The sequence below is a fragment of the Oreochromis aureus genome, linkage group 14 (assembly GCF_013358895.1).
Source record: "Oreochromis aureus strain Israel breed Guangdong linkage group 14, ZZ_aureus, whole genome shotgun sequence".
NCBI classification, from domain to species: Eukaryota; Metazoa; Chordata; class Actinopteri; order Cichliformes; family Cichlidae; genus Oreochromis; species Oreochromis aureus.
In genome coordinates, this window is record NC_052955.1 from 6,292,441 (window position 1) to 6,313,150 (window position 20,710).

The 20,710-nt window shown below is 39.2% G+C and overlaps 1 protein-coding gene across 2 annotated transcripts in view; it reads right to left on the minus strand.

The window, feature by feature from the left end:
- caln1 (calneuron 1) overlaps nucleotides 1-20,423 on the minus strand; it is a 58,526-nt gene extending 38,103 nt beyond the window's left edge. The window contains exons 1-3 of one of the 2 annotated variants that reach the window (XM_031739977.2): nucleotides 19,719-20,423; nucleotides 11,901-12,022; nucleotides 3,729-3,872 (exon numbers count right to left, since the gene is read on the minus strand). In XM_031739977.2, coding sequence (XP_031595837.1) covers nucleotides 3,729-3,872; nucleotides 11,901-12,015 — 259 coding nt within the window. In that variant the 5' untranslated portion in view covers nucleotides 12,016-12,022; nucleotides 19,719-20,423. Of the gene's footprint in view, nucleotides 1-3,728; nucleotides 3,873-11,900; nucleotides 12,023-18,136; nucleotides 18,505-19,718 lie in introns of those variants that run through there. The other variant, XM_031739978.2, reaches the window with a different exon arrangement.
- Between the last annotated feature and the right edge of the window lie 287 nt (nucleotides 20,424-20,710).

Consider the following 20,710-nt stretch of genomic DNA (forward strand, 5'->3'; position numbering starts at 1 on the left):
AATCATGTTTTCTTTTACATCATGTGGCTGGCCGGGTACTTACCTGGGGAATACCTGCTACTAGGATGCACTATGAGAGGAGGGCAAGCCAACCAAGGCAGTGTGGTGCTTTGGGGAATATTCTGCTGGGAAACTTTGGCTTCTGCCATTTATGTGGATGTTACTTTGACACCTACCACCTACTTAATCATTGTTGCAGATGATGTACATCCTTTCATGGGAACAGTATTCCCTAAAGGCTATGGCCTCTTTCAGCAGGATAATGTGCCCTGCCACAAAGGAAAAGTGCTTCAGAAATGGTTTGAGGAGCACAAAAATGAGTTTCAGGTGTTGACTTGGCCTCAAAATTTTCCCAATCTCAATCCTACCATGCATCTGTGGGATGTACTGGACAAACAAGTTCGATCAAGCCCCGCCACGTAACTTACAGGACTCAAAGGATCTATTGCCAGCATCTTGGTGCCAGATACCACAGCACATCTTCAGGGGTCTAGTGTAGTCCATGCCTTGATGGGTCAGGCTGCTTCGGCAGCAAAAGGGGGACCAACACAATATTAGGGAGGTGGTCACAGTGTTATGCCTGATTGGTGTGCATATGCTAGATGACGAGGGGAGAGGTAAAAGGTGGGAGGACAGCTAAAACAAATATAGAAAACAAGACAAAGGAAGTAAAATCTAACAACACACAATAGAACAGAAAAACAAGACTAACTTGACACAAAAATGGAGAAAAAACTGAAGAAACACAATGGCAACACAAAAGGTATCAACAGCTAAACCAAGAACTAAAAAGGCACAGATAACAAAAAACTCATAAACACGAAGAAGCCCAAAATAACACGCTTAAAGAAAACTATGAATAATATAGAGCTTAAACGTCTGAAAACCAAAAGAAAGCATGAACCCACAAAAATGGAAAATAGTTTAAAAAATTATCTCCAGTGTGAGAAAGGAGAGCTATGAACAATCTCAGTATTTAGCAATACACACAAAATCAGCTGAATTACGTGTATGTTACCACAGCGAGCATTAAATAGTTTACCCCAGTGTTACACATATTATTCCCTCCACTTCTAAGAAGGTGCTTCTCCCCAGTGGTGCTGTCAGGAAAGCAGCTCCTCTGGGAAACAATGTGTTCAGTTTCCTTTTTGCTACATTGTTGTATCTGTTTATGTAATTCCAAGCCTGTGTGCATGAATACTTCCACAACATGCATTAACACATGCATTAGTTCAGTTGTTTTAGTAGCACCCAAAGCTTTTAATTCCATTACAGAAGATAAACCAGATAAAAACTCGTGTGCAAACTGAATGACAACAAGCCATGTTGATTGTCCAATTTGATAATTAGTACTGTTTGAATTATCCCTCGATGCTGTACCAAACATGCACAAAATCTCTGGCAAAAAACCCCAACAACAACAAACCACAGTACAGGGTAATTCACTTTCCCTAACACACCACAGTTGCATCTCAGCTCCCATTTTGATGTATCCGCAGTTTCTGACAGCTGAACATTATGCACAAAGTCACTGAGTCACTTTCTGTGTCTGTCATAGCCCAAGCCACCTGCTTTTGAACAGTTTCTTCCTGTGTTATGTCACAACCAAGCATTTCATTTCAGCTGGAAACAGAACAATGAATTATTAAAGAAATATGCAGAATCCTGCTCACTGTAAAGATAACAAATCAGACAAAAGACAGGAGGGAATAAAAGCAAATGTTGGTATTCAGAATTTACAGATTGAAGACAGAGAGAGGGAATCAGGGGAATCAAGACCATTATCAGTACAACAAAGAACAAATGTAATCTGAGTGAACAACAAAGACTGGTGCAATGCTGTGATTAGGAACAAAGAAGAGGAGTCACACCTCTGCACGAAGGGCAAACAGAGCTCAGCAACTATCACATGGATTGGCTTGGAAGAAGAGAGAAGGAGAACACATAACCTATCAGTATCTTCTGGAGATCACCTGGAGTTGGCAGCTGGGCAAAGAATCAATGGCTGTGAAAGAGCTTCCAATCCTCACAGCTGCCCACCTGGCCAGGATACAATCACCATCATCCATCCCCACTCATCTGCTAATACCCTTACTCTCCTTCATGCAGCGTCCCCTTGACACTCTTCATCAATACATTGCTGGACATACACATGAGAAGAGAATTGCTGAATTGCAAAATAATCTCTTTCAAACAACATGTGCAAAAGGTTTTTCTTATATTTGTTTGTGCACCGTGTGTTTCTTTGAGGTCATTTAGCTCATGCAGGATTTGATGTGTGTGTTGGCAGATGACAATGCCCATAACATTTCCAGTTAAGCTCCCAGTACTCTACAGTTCCATGTTTTAAGCCTATTTGGAAACACAACCTACCTCCTACTGGTCTCCTGGATTAGTGCCATCACTTTTTTGATCCAAGTTACCTTATTCTATATTCGTTTTCAAAATTAATAAAGACTTTATCCTGACTCTGCATTCAGCCAGCTCCAGCATTCAATACTGCCCAAATAAAGAAAATCCCCAGTATTTTGCTAAAGACATTTATCAATACAAACAAACTGACCTAGTTGATTAAAAGAGGTTTTTGAAACCACAGGAAACTCAGATTCAATACACTAAGATAAATGACAAGAAAGGGAATAAAAAAAATAAACGGCTCTGGACGTCGGTGACAAAAGCTGCTGTGACCTTTGCCAGGGCCAAAAGTAACCTCAACTTCTGGTTGCGGCAGATGATGCAACAAGATCCGGCTCTGAGGCACAGCAGCAGTTAGGGTCTCCTGGGATTCTGAGGTGGATAAGTCAGAATAATAAAGGCAGTCTAACTTCTTAAACTTTAATATTCAGCCTTGAACATTTATAGTATTCCACTCTTTCTGAGACTGAAAAGCACTTATCAAAGCCTCTGATAGAAACATGAAAAATGTGAATATTTCTTCAGCAATCTGACATTTGCATATTGCATTTTCCCATCCCCGTCTTATATAATTTTAAGAGTCTACCCTTTATTAAATGTCAGTCACAGTTAACGCAGGCGACCGTCTTGGCACAAATGCTCTGTGCAAAAGAAGAGAAAGCTTATGTTTGTATTTTCTTGGTGCTGAGAGTGTTCTCTCTGAGGACAAAAAGTTAAAATGTCTCAGGTGAGGACAGTGCTGCAGAATTAAAACTCAGCTGATTTCTTTATGTTGCAAAAACCTTATACATGTTGCTGTTATAATGTATTTTTTTTATGTATTTTCACACATCGGGCTGTCAACTTAGAAAGAAACTACAATGACATTATACAAACTGTACTTGCTGGGCAACCATTGTGAAAACCCACTCAACCTACAAAAACTACTCCCATCTCATGCATGCATACTTTTGATTAATCTCCAAATTTCTTCATTTACTTTGCTCTCCTTGGGCATCAATTTCACTTTGGTAATTCAATGTGTCAAGAGGATAAAGCAAGTAGCTGAAAACAAGAATAGTACAAAGTCATGCAGGCATGAATAAATGTTTTATGCATGAGATGAAGGGAGATGTAATCAGTGCATCTGAAGCCTAAAGAGTGAACAGAGAAATATTGTAGTTTACTGTAGACATTTGTGAAGTTACCTGTTGATAAGACAATAAAAACTGACGGTGTGTACATTTTTATTATGCAACACATGAGGGAGGATCCCATTCTGCACTGCACAGAGCATTTTTACACACGTGTGTGTGTGTGTACATGTGACTCACCATCCATGTCTAGTCTCTGCATGATAATGGCCAGCTCCACCTCACTGGGCATGTAACCCAGAGACCGCATGGCCATGCCCAGCTCCTGTTTGGAAATGAACCCGTTTCCGTCACGATCCAGCACCTTAAACGCCTCTCTGATCTCTGCCAAGACAAACAGGATATCAACTCAGCATCTATAAACAGTGCTTAACCCTCCTAGTTTGGGGAATCAAACACTTATTCAGCATAATTTTTTTGCTTGGTCTTTCGCATTTCTGGGATTCCTTTCTTTGGCAATGATATGCTTCTTGAGACTTTTATTTCACAATACATTCAGTGAAGTCAAACTTTCACCTCATTCATCATCATCCTCATCCACAGACCTTCCTCTATCTTCTTCCCTCTCCCTTACTTCCTGTCTGACCTAGCTTTGGGCTGTGTGTGATGCAATTGCTCTCGCACCACTGCCTCAAGTTAACAAGATCAATTCCGACCATTGATTCATTTTCTCCACCTGCTGTCACAGCCACTGTCACCTCAGCTTGTTTTCATGATTTCACCTTCTCCACTGTAACCTGCTGGTATATGATATTATCTTTGATTGTTGCTTTTTGAGGAATGCATATAAAAAAGAAATCAATTTGAGCCAAAGGTTCACACTTCAGAATGCTCTAATATCCCTAATATGGTCAACTCAGACATGTAGTTCTGGCTGTGAACAGAAAAGCTCAATCCACCTTCTATTTAAACCTTCTGTCTATGAGGGGCAGCCAATCAGGAGAAACTTGGCTCAAAGTGGGAGGAAAAAGGCATTCAAGTGGTTCATTTCAGTGAATGAATGAACTTAAGAACTGCACTGAGGCCGATTACGAGGCAAATTATGATTATTTTTAACAGTATATTATGTCGAGTCCAAGAATGAAAAGAGGTAGTAAGAGTGAGACTTGCTTCACTGCTTTTCGTCCCTTACAAGCGTTAAATTTGTGACCTTTAGGATATTGGATTTTTCCTTCAGTCAATAGAACCATTTACTGTGTAGAATAACACCCCTACCTATGCTATTCAACAGATAAGAGAAAACACATTTTCATCTTCCCATCCTGCTAAACATCCTTCTTTGTTGTTGCCTGTTAAACACTGAAGCCTTGTTTTTTGCTATAGTGTGGTTTAGCATGTTCTGGCTGTTCGAGTCACCAGTGCTTATGAGAATACAATGTAACTGCAGGGAAGATAAACTACAGGGGAATAATAAAACACTTTTATAGCTGCACTGAAAATACCAATTTGGTGAAGCTCATGTGTAATGTTCAGCTTCTTTTGCGATTGAAAGCAATGTTGATTCAGCTAAATGATCATTTTACAGTGTAGTTTGCCTTCTGTTGAATAAGACTGCAAACATACAGTCAGAGAAGGACTACTTTTGTTGCCACCGTTTATCATTGCACAGTGTTTTTAAACTCACAAGGCATGTTAAAATTTTGCAGTGTTAATGGACCATGCATCATCACAGAGCGAAAAAAAAAGTTTATTCTCACAGTCTAAAGGCATGCTTGTTAGTTTATCTGATGATTACTAAACTGGCCATAGGTGTGAATGTATGTGTAGTAAAGCAGTGAAGACAATGTAGTGAAGACAAGGGATGAGTGGATCTGCATTCTTACACAGTGACCATCAGACAGAACAGAAAATCTTGACCCAGATACACCAGAAACTCCAAAATGTTGCCCAGTGACTTCCCTGGTGCGGGCTTCCCACACAGTCACATCATTTAATAAGAGAATAAGTTCATCATATAAAAACTGTTTCTGCTTTATATAATGATTTGAGAAAGCTTTAAATTGATAATGAACATGCATATTCAATACCATTTATCTAGACGTAGCATTTTCAGTGGGAGAAACGTTTCGTCACTCATCCAAATGACTTCTTCAGTCATCCGAGCGACTGAAGCTGAAGCTGAGCTCACCAGTTCTCAGACCAGAGACAAAAATGCCTTATTTGTACACAGTTGAATCAGCAGCTGGTTCAGTAGCTGCCTGATGTGTGATCAAGCCATCAGTAAAAGGAGTCAGCAGGCTTCACTGTGCTTTAATAAATGCATATTTCATAAGTGTGGCTACAGATAAGAGAGGATGCATGGTAAGAAAAGGGGGAGAGACGGACAGGCATCTGGTGTTTTTTTAAATAGAAGTGGAATGTCACTTCTCTGAAGAACACTATGCCTGCATGACATGCATGAGCACACTGTTGAGCACTGAATAATTTGAGACGGGAGAGCACAGTAGATGGTTTAACCCAATCCTTCCCAGGAAATGTAAAAGCAGAGGACATTTACCAAATCACTATGGAAGCAACAACAACAACAATAAAAAACAGTCACAATCAGTTTACATCACATCCAAGACTCAGAATCAAATCCCTGCATACAAAATCTATATTTGATTGTAGCTAGTGTTTTGGTTTGGTTTTTTGTAATATCCTCACAAGTGCATAAAATTAATTAAAAAATATGGATGGATGATAGCAAATATTAAGTCTTAAATAAATAACATTGTGTTGCAATTAACTGTTTTGCAAAGCAACACTCTGAAAGCATTTTCTGCCTGAACCAAACAGTCATTAAAAAGCAAGTCCATCAATCATCTAATTATCAGTTACACAGCTGTCATTCTGAACTGATCTTCTGGCAAATTATTGGGAATAATAAAGGATAAATGGTGTGTAAATAATGAATTGTGCCATTAAGTAAAGAAGAGTGTTTTGACTGTGCTAAGAGCCAACTGTAGATAAATAAGAGGACCTGGTCTCTGTTGACCTTCGTCAAAATGGCACGCTACTGCTTCCCCAACCAGCTGGTCCTGAGCACATAAAACATCATCATCATTTGCAAGAACATGAGCCACTTTTCTGGAAATAATCTGTCCCAGGACACTGACACACAAATGCTAACAACCCGTCACATCAAAGGCATACATATTAGTTTGCCTGCAGTGTACCTCATGCATAAATGATTGATTTATGATTCTAATTAGTTGTAAGTGTAGGTGTGTGTGTGTGTGTGTGTGTGTGTGCGTGTGTGTGTGTGTGCGTGCGAGCAGATGCCTGTCTCTCTGTGTAACACAGTATTACATGGGTATTTTTAAAATGGTATTTGTTTTAATGTTTTGGCTTAAAAGTATTTTTATTTTTTTATTTTTTAATGTTAACAGATTGTTGTATATTTGTTTTACATAGAAAACAGATTTTATTAATTTGTACCTTCATTTTTTTCACTAATTCTTATTAGGTTTTTTGTTTCTGAAATCTCAAAGGTCTGATTTGGATTGTGGGATTATTTAAAGTGCATTATTAGAAAATTCAGTGGTATATTTATCATACCTCAAGTGCAGTTTGACTTCAATTTTCAGAGAGAATAAAATAACTGATTGATGTAGACACAATGAATGAACATTACATTGTTAGATAAATGTCTGAAGACATTTTTCAGAGACTTTAAATTATAATTTCAACTGTTTTTTAATAATAATAATAATAATAATAATAATAATAATAATAATAATAATAATAATAATAATAATAAGTATTATTATTTCAGTTTGGTGCTGTGTTAATGACTAAGTATTGGATTCTGTGGTACCCCAGTGTGACTGAGGTAAAGGAAAACACAGGCAGCACCATGGACAGTTCCCCAAGCTCCTCAGATGAGTTGTTTATTGAAAACTGTGTGACTGTATGTGTGACTCTTTGTGTGTGTTGCAGGCTGCAAGAACTATACATATGGTACTCTCCGCGCTAATTGCACAACCAGTTTCTTCCCTATTAGTAACTGTCCTTGTACTCATAGGAAGCAATGGGAACAGCTTCTTTTATCCCATTGGAGTTGGAAATGTTTGTTGTGTGTCTCTGAGTCTCTCTTCAGGTTGGCTGAAGGAACTCTAAATTACCCGTAGACTTCCTGCCATCTGGTGTAACTCAGCATGCTTTGTGAAAGAAGAGCCAGGAAGAATTTCTTGCACCACCCTCACTAAACCTTTAGAAAAAACTGCGAACTCACCCAGGTCTGCGTCTGTGGATACATAGTCATCTGAATTTGTGGTGGAGTGTCTCGATGCTATTGGATATTATGGTGTCTGTCTAGAACTGTCCCAGTGCACCTTCAGAATTACACTGAATGAAATGTCAGCTGTGTGGTGAAAATAGTTCAATAAATTTAGTTTTCAGTCACAAAACGATTTAAAAATTCATTATATGTCTTGAAATTTAAACTTTTGAACTAATTTAAATTCTCTCAAGCTGCCCTGTGGTAATAGATGAAGTCATCTGATTTGCATAAAACATGAAAGATGAAGACTCTCTAGGAGTTTCTGTAAATTCACACATGCAACCTAAGGTCAATGACCTCATGCAACTCTCACCCTGGAGTACTAACCTCACTCAGCAACAGCATGACTAAGAGATCACATAAGGTCAAAGCATACAGAAGATCAAATGATTAACTGTAAGTAGCAGTTTTCAAATATTATGACATTATGATAAATTTTGTGAAACTTCACAGCACCAATATTACTGTGAGTCATGTAATAATAACATCTTTGTAATAAATGCTCAATTTGTTCTTTCAGGATATAACGCCACAGATTAACATGGTTTTCCCTGAGATTCCGGATGGACCAGAGAGCACACAGGGCAGGAAAATTCTTGAAGTTTTGTTGTTTGTGCTTGTACTTTGTTAGGAAAGGCTTATTATTCTGCAAAAAGCTCTTTTCTGGGCCTTCCTTACACCATAATTCAATTTATGTAATGAATAAGACAAAAACTGTCCACTTTTAAAGAAACCAATGAGGTGCAAAGAGGGTACAAATGGCTTTTAGAGCTTCTTAAGATTACACTCAGGTCACAGAGCAAGGGCAACCCTACAAAAAGGCTTGTGTGGAATGGCATGAGCAATATTTCACTTTCAGATGATCAGAGAACAGCTTATCGAGTGTGTTTCGGAGAATTAGTTATAAATCCTACATCTTAGAAGAAATTTTCCTATTGTAGTTTTAAGAAAATACACTGAAATGTGAACCCTCTTTGATGCTGTAACATGGAGTGAAAACACTGGTCAGGATCATCCTTTGTAAGTGAACCTCACATATTAAAGTGGCCCTTCTTTTCAGTGCAGCTTCTGGTGAGCAACTGCCAGCAGTCTCTTAATGACTGACATATTTTAAATCTTACAGTGGTGTACCTACTGTAAGAAACACTTAAGAGCCTGCTGTTATCTCCAGTAATCCCTGCTGGCAACAGCAGCTCCTTCTGAGAGATAAAACATTAACAAACTTAACAACAAACTCAACAGCTGAATGATTTCACACTACCAGTCCTATGACAGCTCAGCCTGCAGCTGCAAGGTTTTAATACCCCTGGACAAACAGTAAATATTGTTAAGCAGAAGGGTTGCATGTGCAGAATGCGGAGGCTGAGTAATCTGTATCAGGGGACTGAAACTGAAGGGCTACAGGGGTTAAAAGTTTACAAGTTTGTTATTTTTCCAGGGTGGAATGATTGCCCCACAAACATCTTTAATGACTCTAAAAAACAAAAAAAAAATGGGTGCACAAATTTGAATTTATTTTGGATGGACATACAGGCTCAAATAATTTTTTTAATAAGTAGTGCTGAAGATTCTATAATGTTTTTAACTTTACAAGGCCAAGGCCTATTAACCTATTAGTGATCACTATTGAATATAGCTGTCAGTTTCTCTTTGTCAGGATAAGATGGATTTGTTAGACAGCACTCACTGGATTAAACAATACTCATAACAATGGGAAAGTCAGAGTCAGTGACAATCTAAAGATCTTCTAATGATTGAAAACTGTAGATTTACGTAAGATAGAAAAGTCTCTTGGAGTCAATTTTAAACAACTGTAGACTCAAAGTTCAAAGAATTGTAGACAAGTACAAGTTATTTGGACACCATTTTACCAAAGTCTGGATGAGCACTCAATCTGTCACCCTCAGATGAGAGGAAATTGCCTGAGATGTTCAGGAACCAGGAAACTGCTGGATCACCAGCATCACTGTTCACAATAAATTGAGTTTTATATCACCATGAACTGAGAGGGTGTGGCTTAACAAAGAAGCTCCTGGTCCAAAATCAACACTTTCAAGCTTGACTGAAATTTGTAGCTGCCCACTTGGACAAGCCAAATGGCTTCTCGAGTAAAGTTTTATGGTCAGACAAGATAAAGATTGGCCTCAATGAAAAAAAGATATGCTTGCATGAATAAATGTGAGCCTTTCAAACTCTGTATCAACTGTCAAGCTTGGTGGTGGTAACAGCATGCACTGGGGCTGTTTTGTTGCAAGTGGTACTGGTACATTGCACAAAGTGGATGGAATACTGAGGAAGGAGAACTACCTCCAAACTCTTCAACTTCACCTCATATCAACATCTGGAAGGCTAAAACTTGGACACAACTGGGTGTTCCAAGAAGACAAAGATCCCAAATACACATGAAAGCAGGCTAATAATCTGGAATATCGTAAGATGTATAACTTCTGGAACTCTACCTTACCATACCATAGATGTTTTAAAAAACTAATCAATACTAAAAATTAGGATCATCACCGACAGTCCCCTCTTCACATCCACTAGTTGGCACAAAACTTCACACTGCACCTGCAGACAGCCAAGCACACAGTTGCTCCCCTCACCACAAGTCATGGTTTTATTCCAACATGCAATTCCCCAGAAAAGCTTCTTGTTTCTTCTTTAATTTCTAAATGATATATTGGACATTGGTAGTAATCTCAGACATCATTGGGAAAACTAACCTGCACGAATGAGACACATTTTGTTAACAATATCAGTTATGCTGTTATGAGTGAGTCACACCTGGTTCTACTGACTTTCACTATACAAACTAGTGACCTGTCTGCAAACCCACTGTAATACCATCCAGCATATAATTCAGGGTAAATACTTATGCAGTAATTACAGTGCTGGCAGGCTACAGTGACTCAGTCATAGCGTTTTTAAATGGACCTCATCAGGACCCTATAACCACAGATCATTTCCTATTCACTAAACAGCGTGAACCCATTGAAACAGGAATGAGGAATTCACACACAGCAAATCCCTTCATGCATATTAAAACTCCACCCTGACAGAGTATCTGGCCATTACCATGCCTTGCAATGCCAATTTTCCAGGCAGCAGCTTAATGTTGCATCAAAAGATTAATATTTTCAAGGTCTTGGGAAGTCTAGCTTGTTTGCTACCTGTGAGGCTGCTATTGCTGACTCCGGCAGACCATTATTGATCAGGTTTGTGTTGTACGGGCCCGGGTGATTACTCTCAGACATACTGCAAAACAAAGGGTTCATAAACACAGCGTCTGAGGCAGAGAGAGGCCAGCAGACCACAAATGCTCCTGGTTAGATAAGCTATGTAGAGAATACTGCATTTCTGTGGCTGGTTGACTCGATGAGGCAGATGCTGCTCGTGTTGTAGCGCCGCATTGTCTCTCAAAGCGTTTCTGGCAATAAAATGAACAGAACAGACTCTTTTGGGGGGAAAAAAGAGATCCACATAGGTTTGGAGGCTTATCGTCCAAAATACTTGTTTTTTTAAAACACATCATTTTTTTCCCTTTACACAGTCAAATATCCTTTAAATGTTCAATACCTTTGTTGGATTTCAATTACAGGCTAATTGTTCTCTAACTTTTCGTAACTTTTTCCTTTAACTCTGTTCCTACACCCTTCTTAAGCTAGCATGAAGTGTAACTAAACATGAAGCTGCAGTGGATTTATAATCATTTGTATGCAGCAACGTTTCCAGGTCACACTATTTAAGTCTAAAAAGTGTGTTTTGTTTTTTTAACTCAAGGCCTGGACTTGTGTTTTTTGCATAAATAAGTTAACAGTTGGTGAATAAAAGCCTTAACCTGGATTTGCTTTTGTTGAAGACACAAAACACATAATTTTTTATTTATTTTTAAATAGAAGATCCTTTATGGATGATTTTCTTCTCAGGTTTGAGTAACAACATATAGGAGTAATGAATATTAATATATTGGCTGCAAGATGTTGCCAATTACTATGGAGGTAGGAAGATTGTAAGCAGCCCATTCACTTTGAATAAATCATTAAGCATAAGGAAGGGAGGACAGTAGCCAGTTTACAGAGGAGTCTTACCGTCAAGCTCCTCAACAGAGATGCTGGCCAGCACATCGCTGTCACTGTCAGACAGCGAGCGGCTCAGGTAGTTCCCCTTGTAGAGCAGGCCTGCCGTTACATGGTGGAACGGCATCTTCTCCCTGAAAGACAAGAGAAGAAATCATTTAGACAGCAGTGAGGGTAGAAAAGAGGAGCTGTACGGGAGTCTTCTCTCTTGGAGGATTAATTCCAAACACAAACAAACAATTAAAAGCCCAGCTCACACATTTCTAAAACAGCAGCTCCTCTGTGTGACATTTCATGGTCCCCGCAACATCACTGTAGAATTAACTTATTAGGCATTTAACTTAGCCACAGAAAAAGAAAAAACTATGAGAAGTGATTTGCGAGCTGCACAGGTTCCCTTTCAAACAAAACTTACAATTAAGTCAAGAAGAAAATAAGAAATAATCAGATTTTAAAGCTACAGTTTCGCTCATTTGTGACTCTGGCACTGCTAAAACAAACCCAATAGGCACGGCATAAACAAGCTTCATAAATGAAACAGAACTCATTCACTAAATGGAAAGTAACACAGCGTGTAGCTTGAGGTGAATGTGCTGAATTCATGTCTACGTTAGGTGCATATGAGCATGCCTGTGTGCAATGTAGGTGCAAATGAGTCTGAAGTAATTAATTATTCAATAAATTAAAGCTCAAGGGCACAGGAGGAAAGTAAAAGCACGGAGATCTGAGCGATACTTCCTTCTTTCCAACAGGATTTCATCTAGATGAGCCCTTTGAGGAAATGCTTCTTTGACATAATGGAGGATTTTTAGAATGAACTGAGTGATCTGCACCAAACTAAAGAATCACATTTTTCATTGTTTTATCTCATTTACGGGTTAAGTTGACAGCAGAGCAGAGTTTCATACATCTCACAGTTATGGGAGCTTAGACAAAAATATTTAGAATACATCTAAATGTGAAAAGGGAAAAGATTTTACACTCTTAGGGTTACAGTAATTTTATGCCCTCAAAATCTGTTAGTTTATATTTAGAGGTTTTTATGACAAAGGCATGCTGCTCATTCTTCTTGCCAACCAAAATAACAACAACCATAAGCCAGGGGTGATCTTTCCTTAGCCTTCATTGAAGGTTTTAGAGGAGTTTATAGTTATACATTAATATTTGCGTCTTTGTTTATTTCTTTTATCTTGAAAGTTGTTTTTTTCCTACATCCTGCAACAACGACCAGCCATCTGTCGCCTTGCAGTTCACAACTGGCCTCTGCATCTTGCATGTTTGTCAGTTTAATAAGCATGCACATCAAGACGTCTCCGGCTCCGCCTATTAGGAGCAGCTTTTTCTTGCGCGTAATGTCAGGATTTTTCATTTCCTAATTCATCAATTATTCAGCCATTTCTCAGCTGTCATTTTGAATATTACAATCATCCCTCTTGTCCGCTCTTTCAACTTTATCGCTACGAGCCAACCCACATGTTGTCAGCTGATTTACACAGGTACTTTTCTGCATTTGTGTTGCCTGGGGAAATATTGGTCAGAATGCTTGACCATGCAAGGGCGGAATTTCAATTCATATCAGAAATCAACACATGGCTTATTATGATAACAAGAATCATATTGAAAATATTTTGAAAGCAGACAATGGAGACACAAATTAATTAAAAGGCAGTTTGTGGTGCAAACTTTTGGTTTTCTAGGATCAAACAGCACTGTGTGTACTCTCAGGCTGGAGGGAAATTGTGGCTTCCATTGTGAGTTTTCTCACTTTCATTAGATTCTGTATTCAGCAGAAAGCTCACACTAATCAAGACTAAGAATGAATGACATAATAACACTCAGAAGCAGAAATCCAATTCTTACTTTTTACATTCATGGGATGGTTGTTGAGCATCTTAACAGATAGTGAGATTTTAAGTGCAAGCTAGAATTATTATTCTGTTGGATTGCTGGAACTTTGAACACCAGCAGTAATTGAATTTTTGATTTGTTGTTTTTTAAAATCAGTCATCTGTGTACCTGACCTCACCAAAAAACCCAGTTTAGTAGTTGTTTGGTTGAAAATGCATCACATGTTGACATTTTTTCCTTAAATTCCCCAAATCAAGGATGACCTTTAAGTTATACTGGGTTTAACCTGAAATGGTGCTGTGGCAGACATTTTCCATTATTTCCACACATTTATAGAGTAAAGAATCATCTTAGAATACATAAATGAAGCATGATGTTAGTTCAAGCAGAGCACTGAAGTCAGTGGTATTAGCCATTTCAGATCTTCACACATTTCAATCTGACACTTCCCGCTATCACTCTGCTGATTCAGTTATGCCCACACCACTCCATCGCAATTCCTTCGATCTCTTCCTCATGTGCTATTCATGCTATCATTTGATTTGACTAAGATTTGTTTAATAAAATGCACACTGTAAAACACTTCCTGATAGGTTTGTAGAGGAATATACAGTCTTGTGTAAATACTGGCTGCTTACAATCTTCCTACCACTGCACATATTTATGGTGTATACAGTATTTTTAGTGACAGTGGAAATTAAGGTAAATGTTAAAATTGAAATAGCTGACTGACGACCTCTTAAAGTTAATGGCACAAAATATTTGTTTGTTCATGCCAAAAATGTCAATTTACGTTTCAATTCCAAATTGTAAAGGAAAAAAAAGACTGAAATATAAAAATAAATAGAGCTATCTAATTACACATCAAGGCTATGGGACATTAAGAAAAGCTAAGATTTAGATAACATTTTCTAAAATATCTCAAGGATATGGTGTTTAATAACGCAAAAGATAAAGTGTGAGATAATGTGCTGAGACGATGAAACACTGACCTTCAACCCCTTGGAAAGACAGTGTAGAACAGAGCGCTTCACAGTTTTCAGCATCATTAGATCTGATTAAATTGATCAAGGTCTCAGCTGAAGAAGCTAATTTGCCCTTCAGGAACAAAGCATACAGTAATCACTTAAATCAGAAGTGATCGCATCAACCAAGACCACATCCATTTTTCCCTTCATCTAATCCTTACTCTCTGCATGCTGTGAGATATATATCATTTGAACGGAAAAAGGAGGCAAGATCATGGAATTTAATACTCAGATTGAGTGCCTGATAAAAGTGAACCACAGAAATCAGCAGATGTTCCTGAGGATTTTACTGAAATGGCTGCTTTGACAGATTCTGTATATGTATTTGAAGATGGATGATTACAAACAGTTACAAACAACTGGTTTCACTCGTTTACTTATTTAAATGTTTTAGAAACATTACAACATGATCCGCTCGAATATCGTCGCTGTGTTCGTTCTGACTGACAAAAAGCCTAAAATCCAGCTCACAATGACATAGAATTAAGAAAAGCACCATATCCTCACACATTTAAGAGACTATCCATAAAGCAATTAATCCACTAATTGTTTCATTTTTACTAGAATGGATTAGAAGATATTTTGCACAAAAGTACGTTTTATGTAAATTCACAAAAGAGCATGGCACTAAAAGCAGATGGAAGCTGCCCTATAGTTTTATAGGATAGTAACTCAAATTTTACAATAGGTTGAGGCCATTAGCTGATGCTGTTACACAAAGTGACTTTCAGTCTGTGAGGGAGTGAGCTAGGAGTCAGAATCTGGCTCAAGGACAATGTATGAATTGACTGAACACTATTGTTGATGGTCGCACTAGCTGTGATGGGACCTGTGGCATTTAATCATGGGGCGAGCTGTCACTTTGCCATTTCCTGTGCTCCAACTTTAAGCTTAAATCTGTTTCTACCATATGATCACTCTTCAAGAGTCTTGAATTTTTAAGAGGTTCTGTACTAGAAGTGACAGCTAAATTTGACAGGTGAGAAAGAGTTGGTCACAGATAAAAGTCTGAAGTCTAATTTTTTAGATCCTCAACTTTCCTCCCAAAGATAAAAGTAATAAGATTAAAAGCTTGAAAAAAAGAACACAGAACTGTTCTGCACTGTCTAACCACAAACCTTGAATTAAAACTTAACCGCAAACATGATTTTAAAAACAGATCAAGTCCATGAATGTTTTTAACAGTTATGGTTAAAAAAAAGGCTGAAGTTGAGTATGAGCAAAGTGAAGCTCATGTTTCCTTTTTTTATGATTAAAGTTCCCACAGATGACTCATGGTAGATGGTTGTTTAAATACGGATGACAATCATTAATATAAGAAAGACATTTTAAAAGCCAGTTTTTATTTGAAGTTGGCAAATCTGAGAAAATTAAATGCCATTTGGAGCATTTACAGCTTTGTTTTCAAAGCATTTTAATCACTTTGAATATTAGTATTACACATTAGCTGAAGAGAGAACAAACTATTAATGCACCAATTTAATACTTTTAAGTCTTTCTAGTCCTGTAAAGACTGGGTCACTGCAAAAATGAACATCATTACACCTGAGACATAAATAAAATCTCACTAAAGTCGCATGCCTTACGGGGAAAGCATTACTTGTGACACTTCAAGGATAATACAAAGGTGACATGAGTAATCAAAGCTGTTTGATCCTAAAGGAAGAAGCCGTAAGCTGCAATTATGCAGCTGCCGTTAAAATGTCTCATGTCCTCAAATAACTGGCGGGAAGACATGAAGAACTCATTCCACTGCAAACTGTCCATCAACTGGATGACAAAGATTACAGTCACAAAAATAATGTTGAAAATGCACATCTAAAGCCAAGACAATCCAAAATGACATAATAAAAACCAAAATATTTCATTTTTACAGGCAGCTACTCCCCAAATGCTCTTTTTAAATGTTTGTTTGAATATAATAAAATTACGCTGTAATAAAAATACATTCTTTCAAATCAATAATTTACATATAATTTTAGCACTACAATTGAAGCACGATGGACTTCTATTTAAGGTGTATTCATGCTGTAACTGTATGTAAATGTCCAGAAACAGGCACTGTCTCTCTGAACAAAAAATATATGATATGATATAAATGATCAAATGGAGTTTCACCAATATAATGATGCTTTGCCTCATAACTACACAAACAACTCAGTCAGTCCTCTGAATCCCTCACCTCTCTTCTCCTATAAGAAGTCACTAATTGACCCATGACCGCATCAAAAGTGCAAAAGCAGTCTGTCCTCACTTCTGAGGTTTCACTTTTGAAAAAAAGCACAACCTGATGAAAAGAGCACAGCCTTACTCAGAGCTTCCTGCATGACAAGGAGGCCAGATGGCAATTTCTTACATCAGACCCCGCAGAACAACAGCCAACAGCAATGGGCCAATACAGAGCGGGACACGAGGAGAACAATGTGTACCAACAGCAGCCGCTCCAGCCACAAGATCAGCTTCATAAAGGACATAATACAGTGACAGCTTTGTGTAAAAATACATTCTCCATCAAAGATGTAACAGCAAAACAAAACCACCTGATGTGATGTCACAGACTGAAGTTTGGCTACACTGGCAGATTTCTTAAAAAGGTCCAACCACAGAAATAAATGCAGCAGAAACTTTGTGTGTAGTTAGATCATTTTTCATCATAGAGATTAAAACGAGAGCATAGTCTCACAACTGGTCATAAAAATTGCCAATTAGAGAAATGACAGATGTTAAAATAAAAACAATGAAAAAAATAATAATTTCCAGACCAAACCAGCAGTTGGTCATTTTGGTTACAATGGTGTTTCTGTGGTGTGAGGCTCTTTGGTGCCATCTGATGACTCAGTTTCTTCACATGGATTTGTGTAAACACAGTGACCATAAGACGATATTATACAACACAGCGAATGCACAACACAGCTGCTAAAACTGACATGAAAACAAAGTAATCCCTCCTCAAAAGTCATGGTGACGCTGATTTAATTGCCTGTTGCTTTTGATCATTCAATTTTATCTATTGTAATGGTGTGTAAGGCAACAAGTCACAACAGGCAATAAAACAAATATCTGTTGAAATCATAATATGAAAAACATTTCCATACGTCAATGAAATATGGACTTTTTGTGAAATCAAATTATGGCTCAATGACTTCCAGTGCCATGGACTGGGCAGCAAAGGCACACAAGGGGTTTAAACATCAGCCAAGTGAGTGCAAAGCCAATTCATCAAACCATCACTGCAAAGCTGAATTCAATCTCCAAACTGAGAAAAGAAAAGACGGGAGTGTTCCACAGAAGTGCCACCTCTCTGCACATATTATCAGCTGCTCCCTGCAGCAACAGACCCTTTCTCTGTTTCTCCCATATGATGATTCTTACCCACACTGCTGGCTGAGATTGTACTCTGTAGGATACTGCAGCACAACAGGCTCCCTTGCCGGACTCTCCACCACGTCCACTGTCCCATCATCCCTCAAGTATGGGTTGCCCGGCAAGTCTCCATTTACCTCCGCATGTGTCCCTGGCGATGGCATGCTGGAGGGCTCCACCATCTGAGGATCCGGCTCTGTGACCTCCTCCTCCATCAGTCTTTTATATGCAGTGCCTCCAGCAGCAGCAGCACAGTGCCTGTCCACAAACCACTGAACCCGGCTGCCTCCACAGTTTGGGTTTGTCCCAGAGCAGCAGCATCAGTTCCCTGAAATCCGTTGTTAATATTTGAGCAGTGAGAGCAGCAGGTACGGTAGCTCCTCTCACACTCCACTCCTTGGCTCCTTACTCACTCCCTCCCTCCCCTGTCTGTGACTCCCTCTCTCACCCCCTTTACTCGGTCGCTCACTCTACAGCGCAAACATTCCTCCACATGGGGAAATGGAGTGAGGGCTCATTAGTGAGTCCCAATGACAGACTCAGCTCTGCTTGCCTGCCTGCGGCTGTACTGGCAAAGTACACACGGAGAAGCTACAGAGTGAGAGAAAGGGCGAGGCGAAAAGAAAGCGAGAGATACAGAGGAAGGAAAGGAAAATAAAGACAAGTGAATTATTAGAGATTAATTAGAGACGAAAAAATACGAAAAACAGGGAAACAGAAAGAAGAGTGACAGGTAACGTGAAAGAGGCTGAACGTGTATTTTTGTACAGACGGTCCTAATAACCCAGTGGATTTTGCTTACAGTGCGCTCTGCAGGTCTACACGGGGATGCTGGGAGAAACCATAGAGAGCGACACATGTTGGGAGAGTCTTATAAGAGCGTGCGCCACCGTGTGGAGCAAGAGTGCGCGCTGGATGTCTCGCAACAGGAGGATGGGGATGGTGGAAGGGGGGCGGCGTCCCGGCAGGGGGTCCACAGTGAGAAGTCTTTCCTCACATCGACCCAAGATACATACAAGAGAGACACTTTCCGCACTTCCTTGTCATCAGTGTGATAGAAATGACATTTTCCAACAGCTACCATCATCACTAACAGCATTCCCCCCTCTCATTTAAACACCTTCAGCTCAGATCTTATGCTGTTTGAATCAAAGCTCACATGCGTCTCAGAAATACCTACTTCAGTCGAAAATATATCTCAACCCGATTTTGCTTAAGCTGGCCCATAATCATGTGGTTTTTTTTTAAAGGAACAATGTGCTAGACTTTATTAGACTGGAATCTTGCGCAAATGTCAGTGCATAGAAGGGAAAACGAAGTATCAAGCGGACTTATGTTCAAGCCTATTTTTCACCCAGTCTCCACAGTGTCTGCATAGGCACATAAAACTGCAGCGAAAATCACCCGCAGATTCTTACGAGTGGACATCCGCTGGTTCTGACCGGGCCAAACAACAACAGGTGTGGGGCTGAGCGCAGCACTTGTGTGATTAAATGCGGACAAACAAAAAAAATCCCCATACTCCAATGATACGCTGCAGCCTATTCATTTCCCAGTGAAGATATTTTATAGTCTGAATTTCACTGCTCACCTCTGAGGCTGTTAGATGTCTGAAGGTGATCTGTCAAATCCGTTAATCGATGCTCGCAGTAGGCTCCAGTTTAGAGACTTGGGGTGTACTCCTCAATCAGCCTTGTCGATCGATCCTGACGACGATGATCCTGTTGATTGCTTTCTTATTAGTTAGTTATTCCTTTGTTTTGACAGTGCAGCGTGGCCATGCTACACCGGCAGGGCAGCGTGTGTTTTAATAGCTTCTGAAGTCCAGCAGCAGTTGGACACATCTATTCGAGTTGCACTTTTTTGCCAAACTCTCATCAGCATTTAAAATATTTTATCTTGTAGCTGTAGCCTCTAATATTCACAGAGACTGCGGAATCTAATCAGGAAAAAATCACTGCCCTGGGTCTGTTGTTTCAAAGTCACAATCCAAGGAGTGAAGATCCACACACACAAGTGCCGAGCGTCAGTACGATTGATGAGAGCAGCCCAGTGCCCAACGGAGACGCTTCAATCCAACCCAATACGCAACCGAGCAGGAAAGCAGCGGATTGGCTGCTTTTACTTGTTTGCTTATATCGTGGTCTATCGTCTCATTTTCAAGCAGAGGAAACACCTGCAACGTTTTGAAAATACCTAACCGGACACATTTCTTCTGGTTACCACGCCTCTTCTCAGAATTTCAGACGTGACATCGTGCCAAACCAGCCAAAATAAGTGTGTGTTTTAGGATTATTTCAAATTAATTTACTGCCAACAACAGAAAACACATTTCCTAATACATTCTGTTTCCAATACAATACAACAATTTCTCCTCGCTGCTCCAATATTCAGGTATTTGCTCCTCAGAAAGCTTAGTTTTTACGGGTTTTTCACCAAAGCTCAGTCATCATTTCTGCCCTGCTTCACCAAACAAAGCCTTAATCACACATTCTCTCTCCACTTCAGACTGCTGAACAATGGCTTATATTTACCAGAAACCAAAACAAGACTGATGACTAAAAACGGCAACAAACTCTCGGA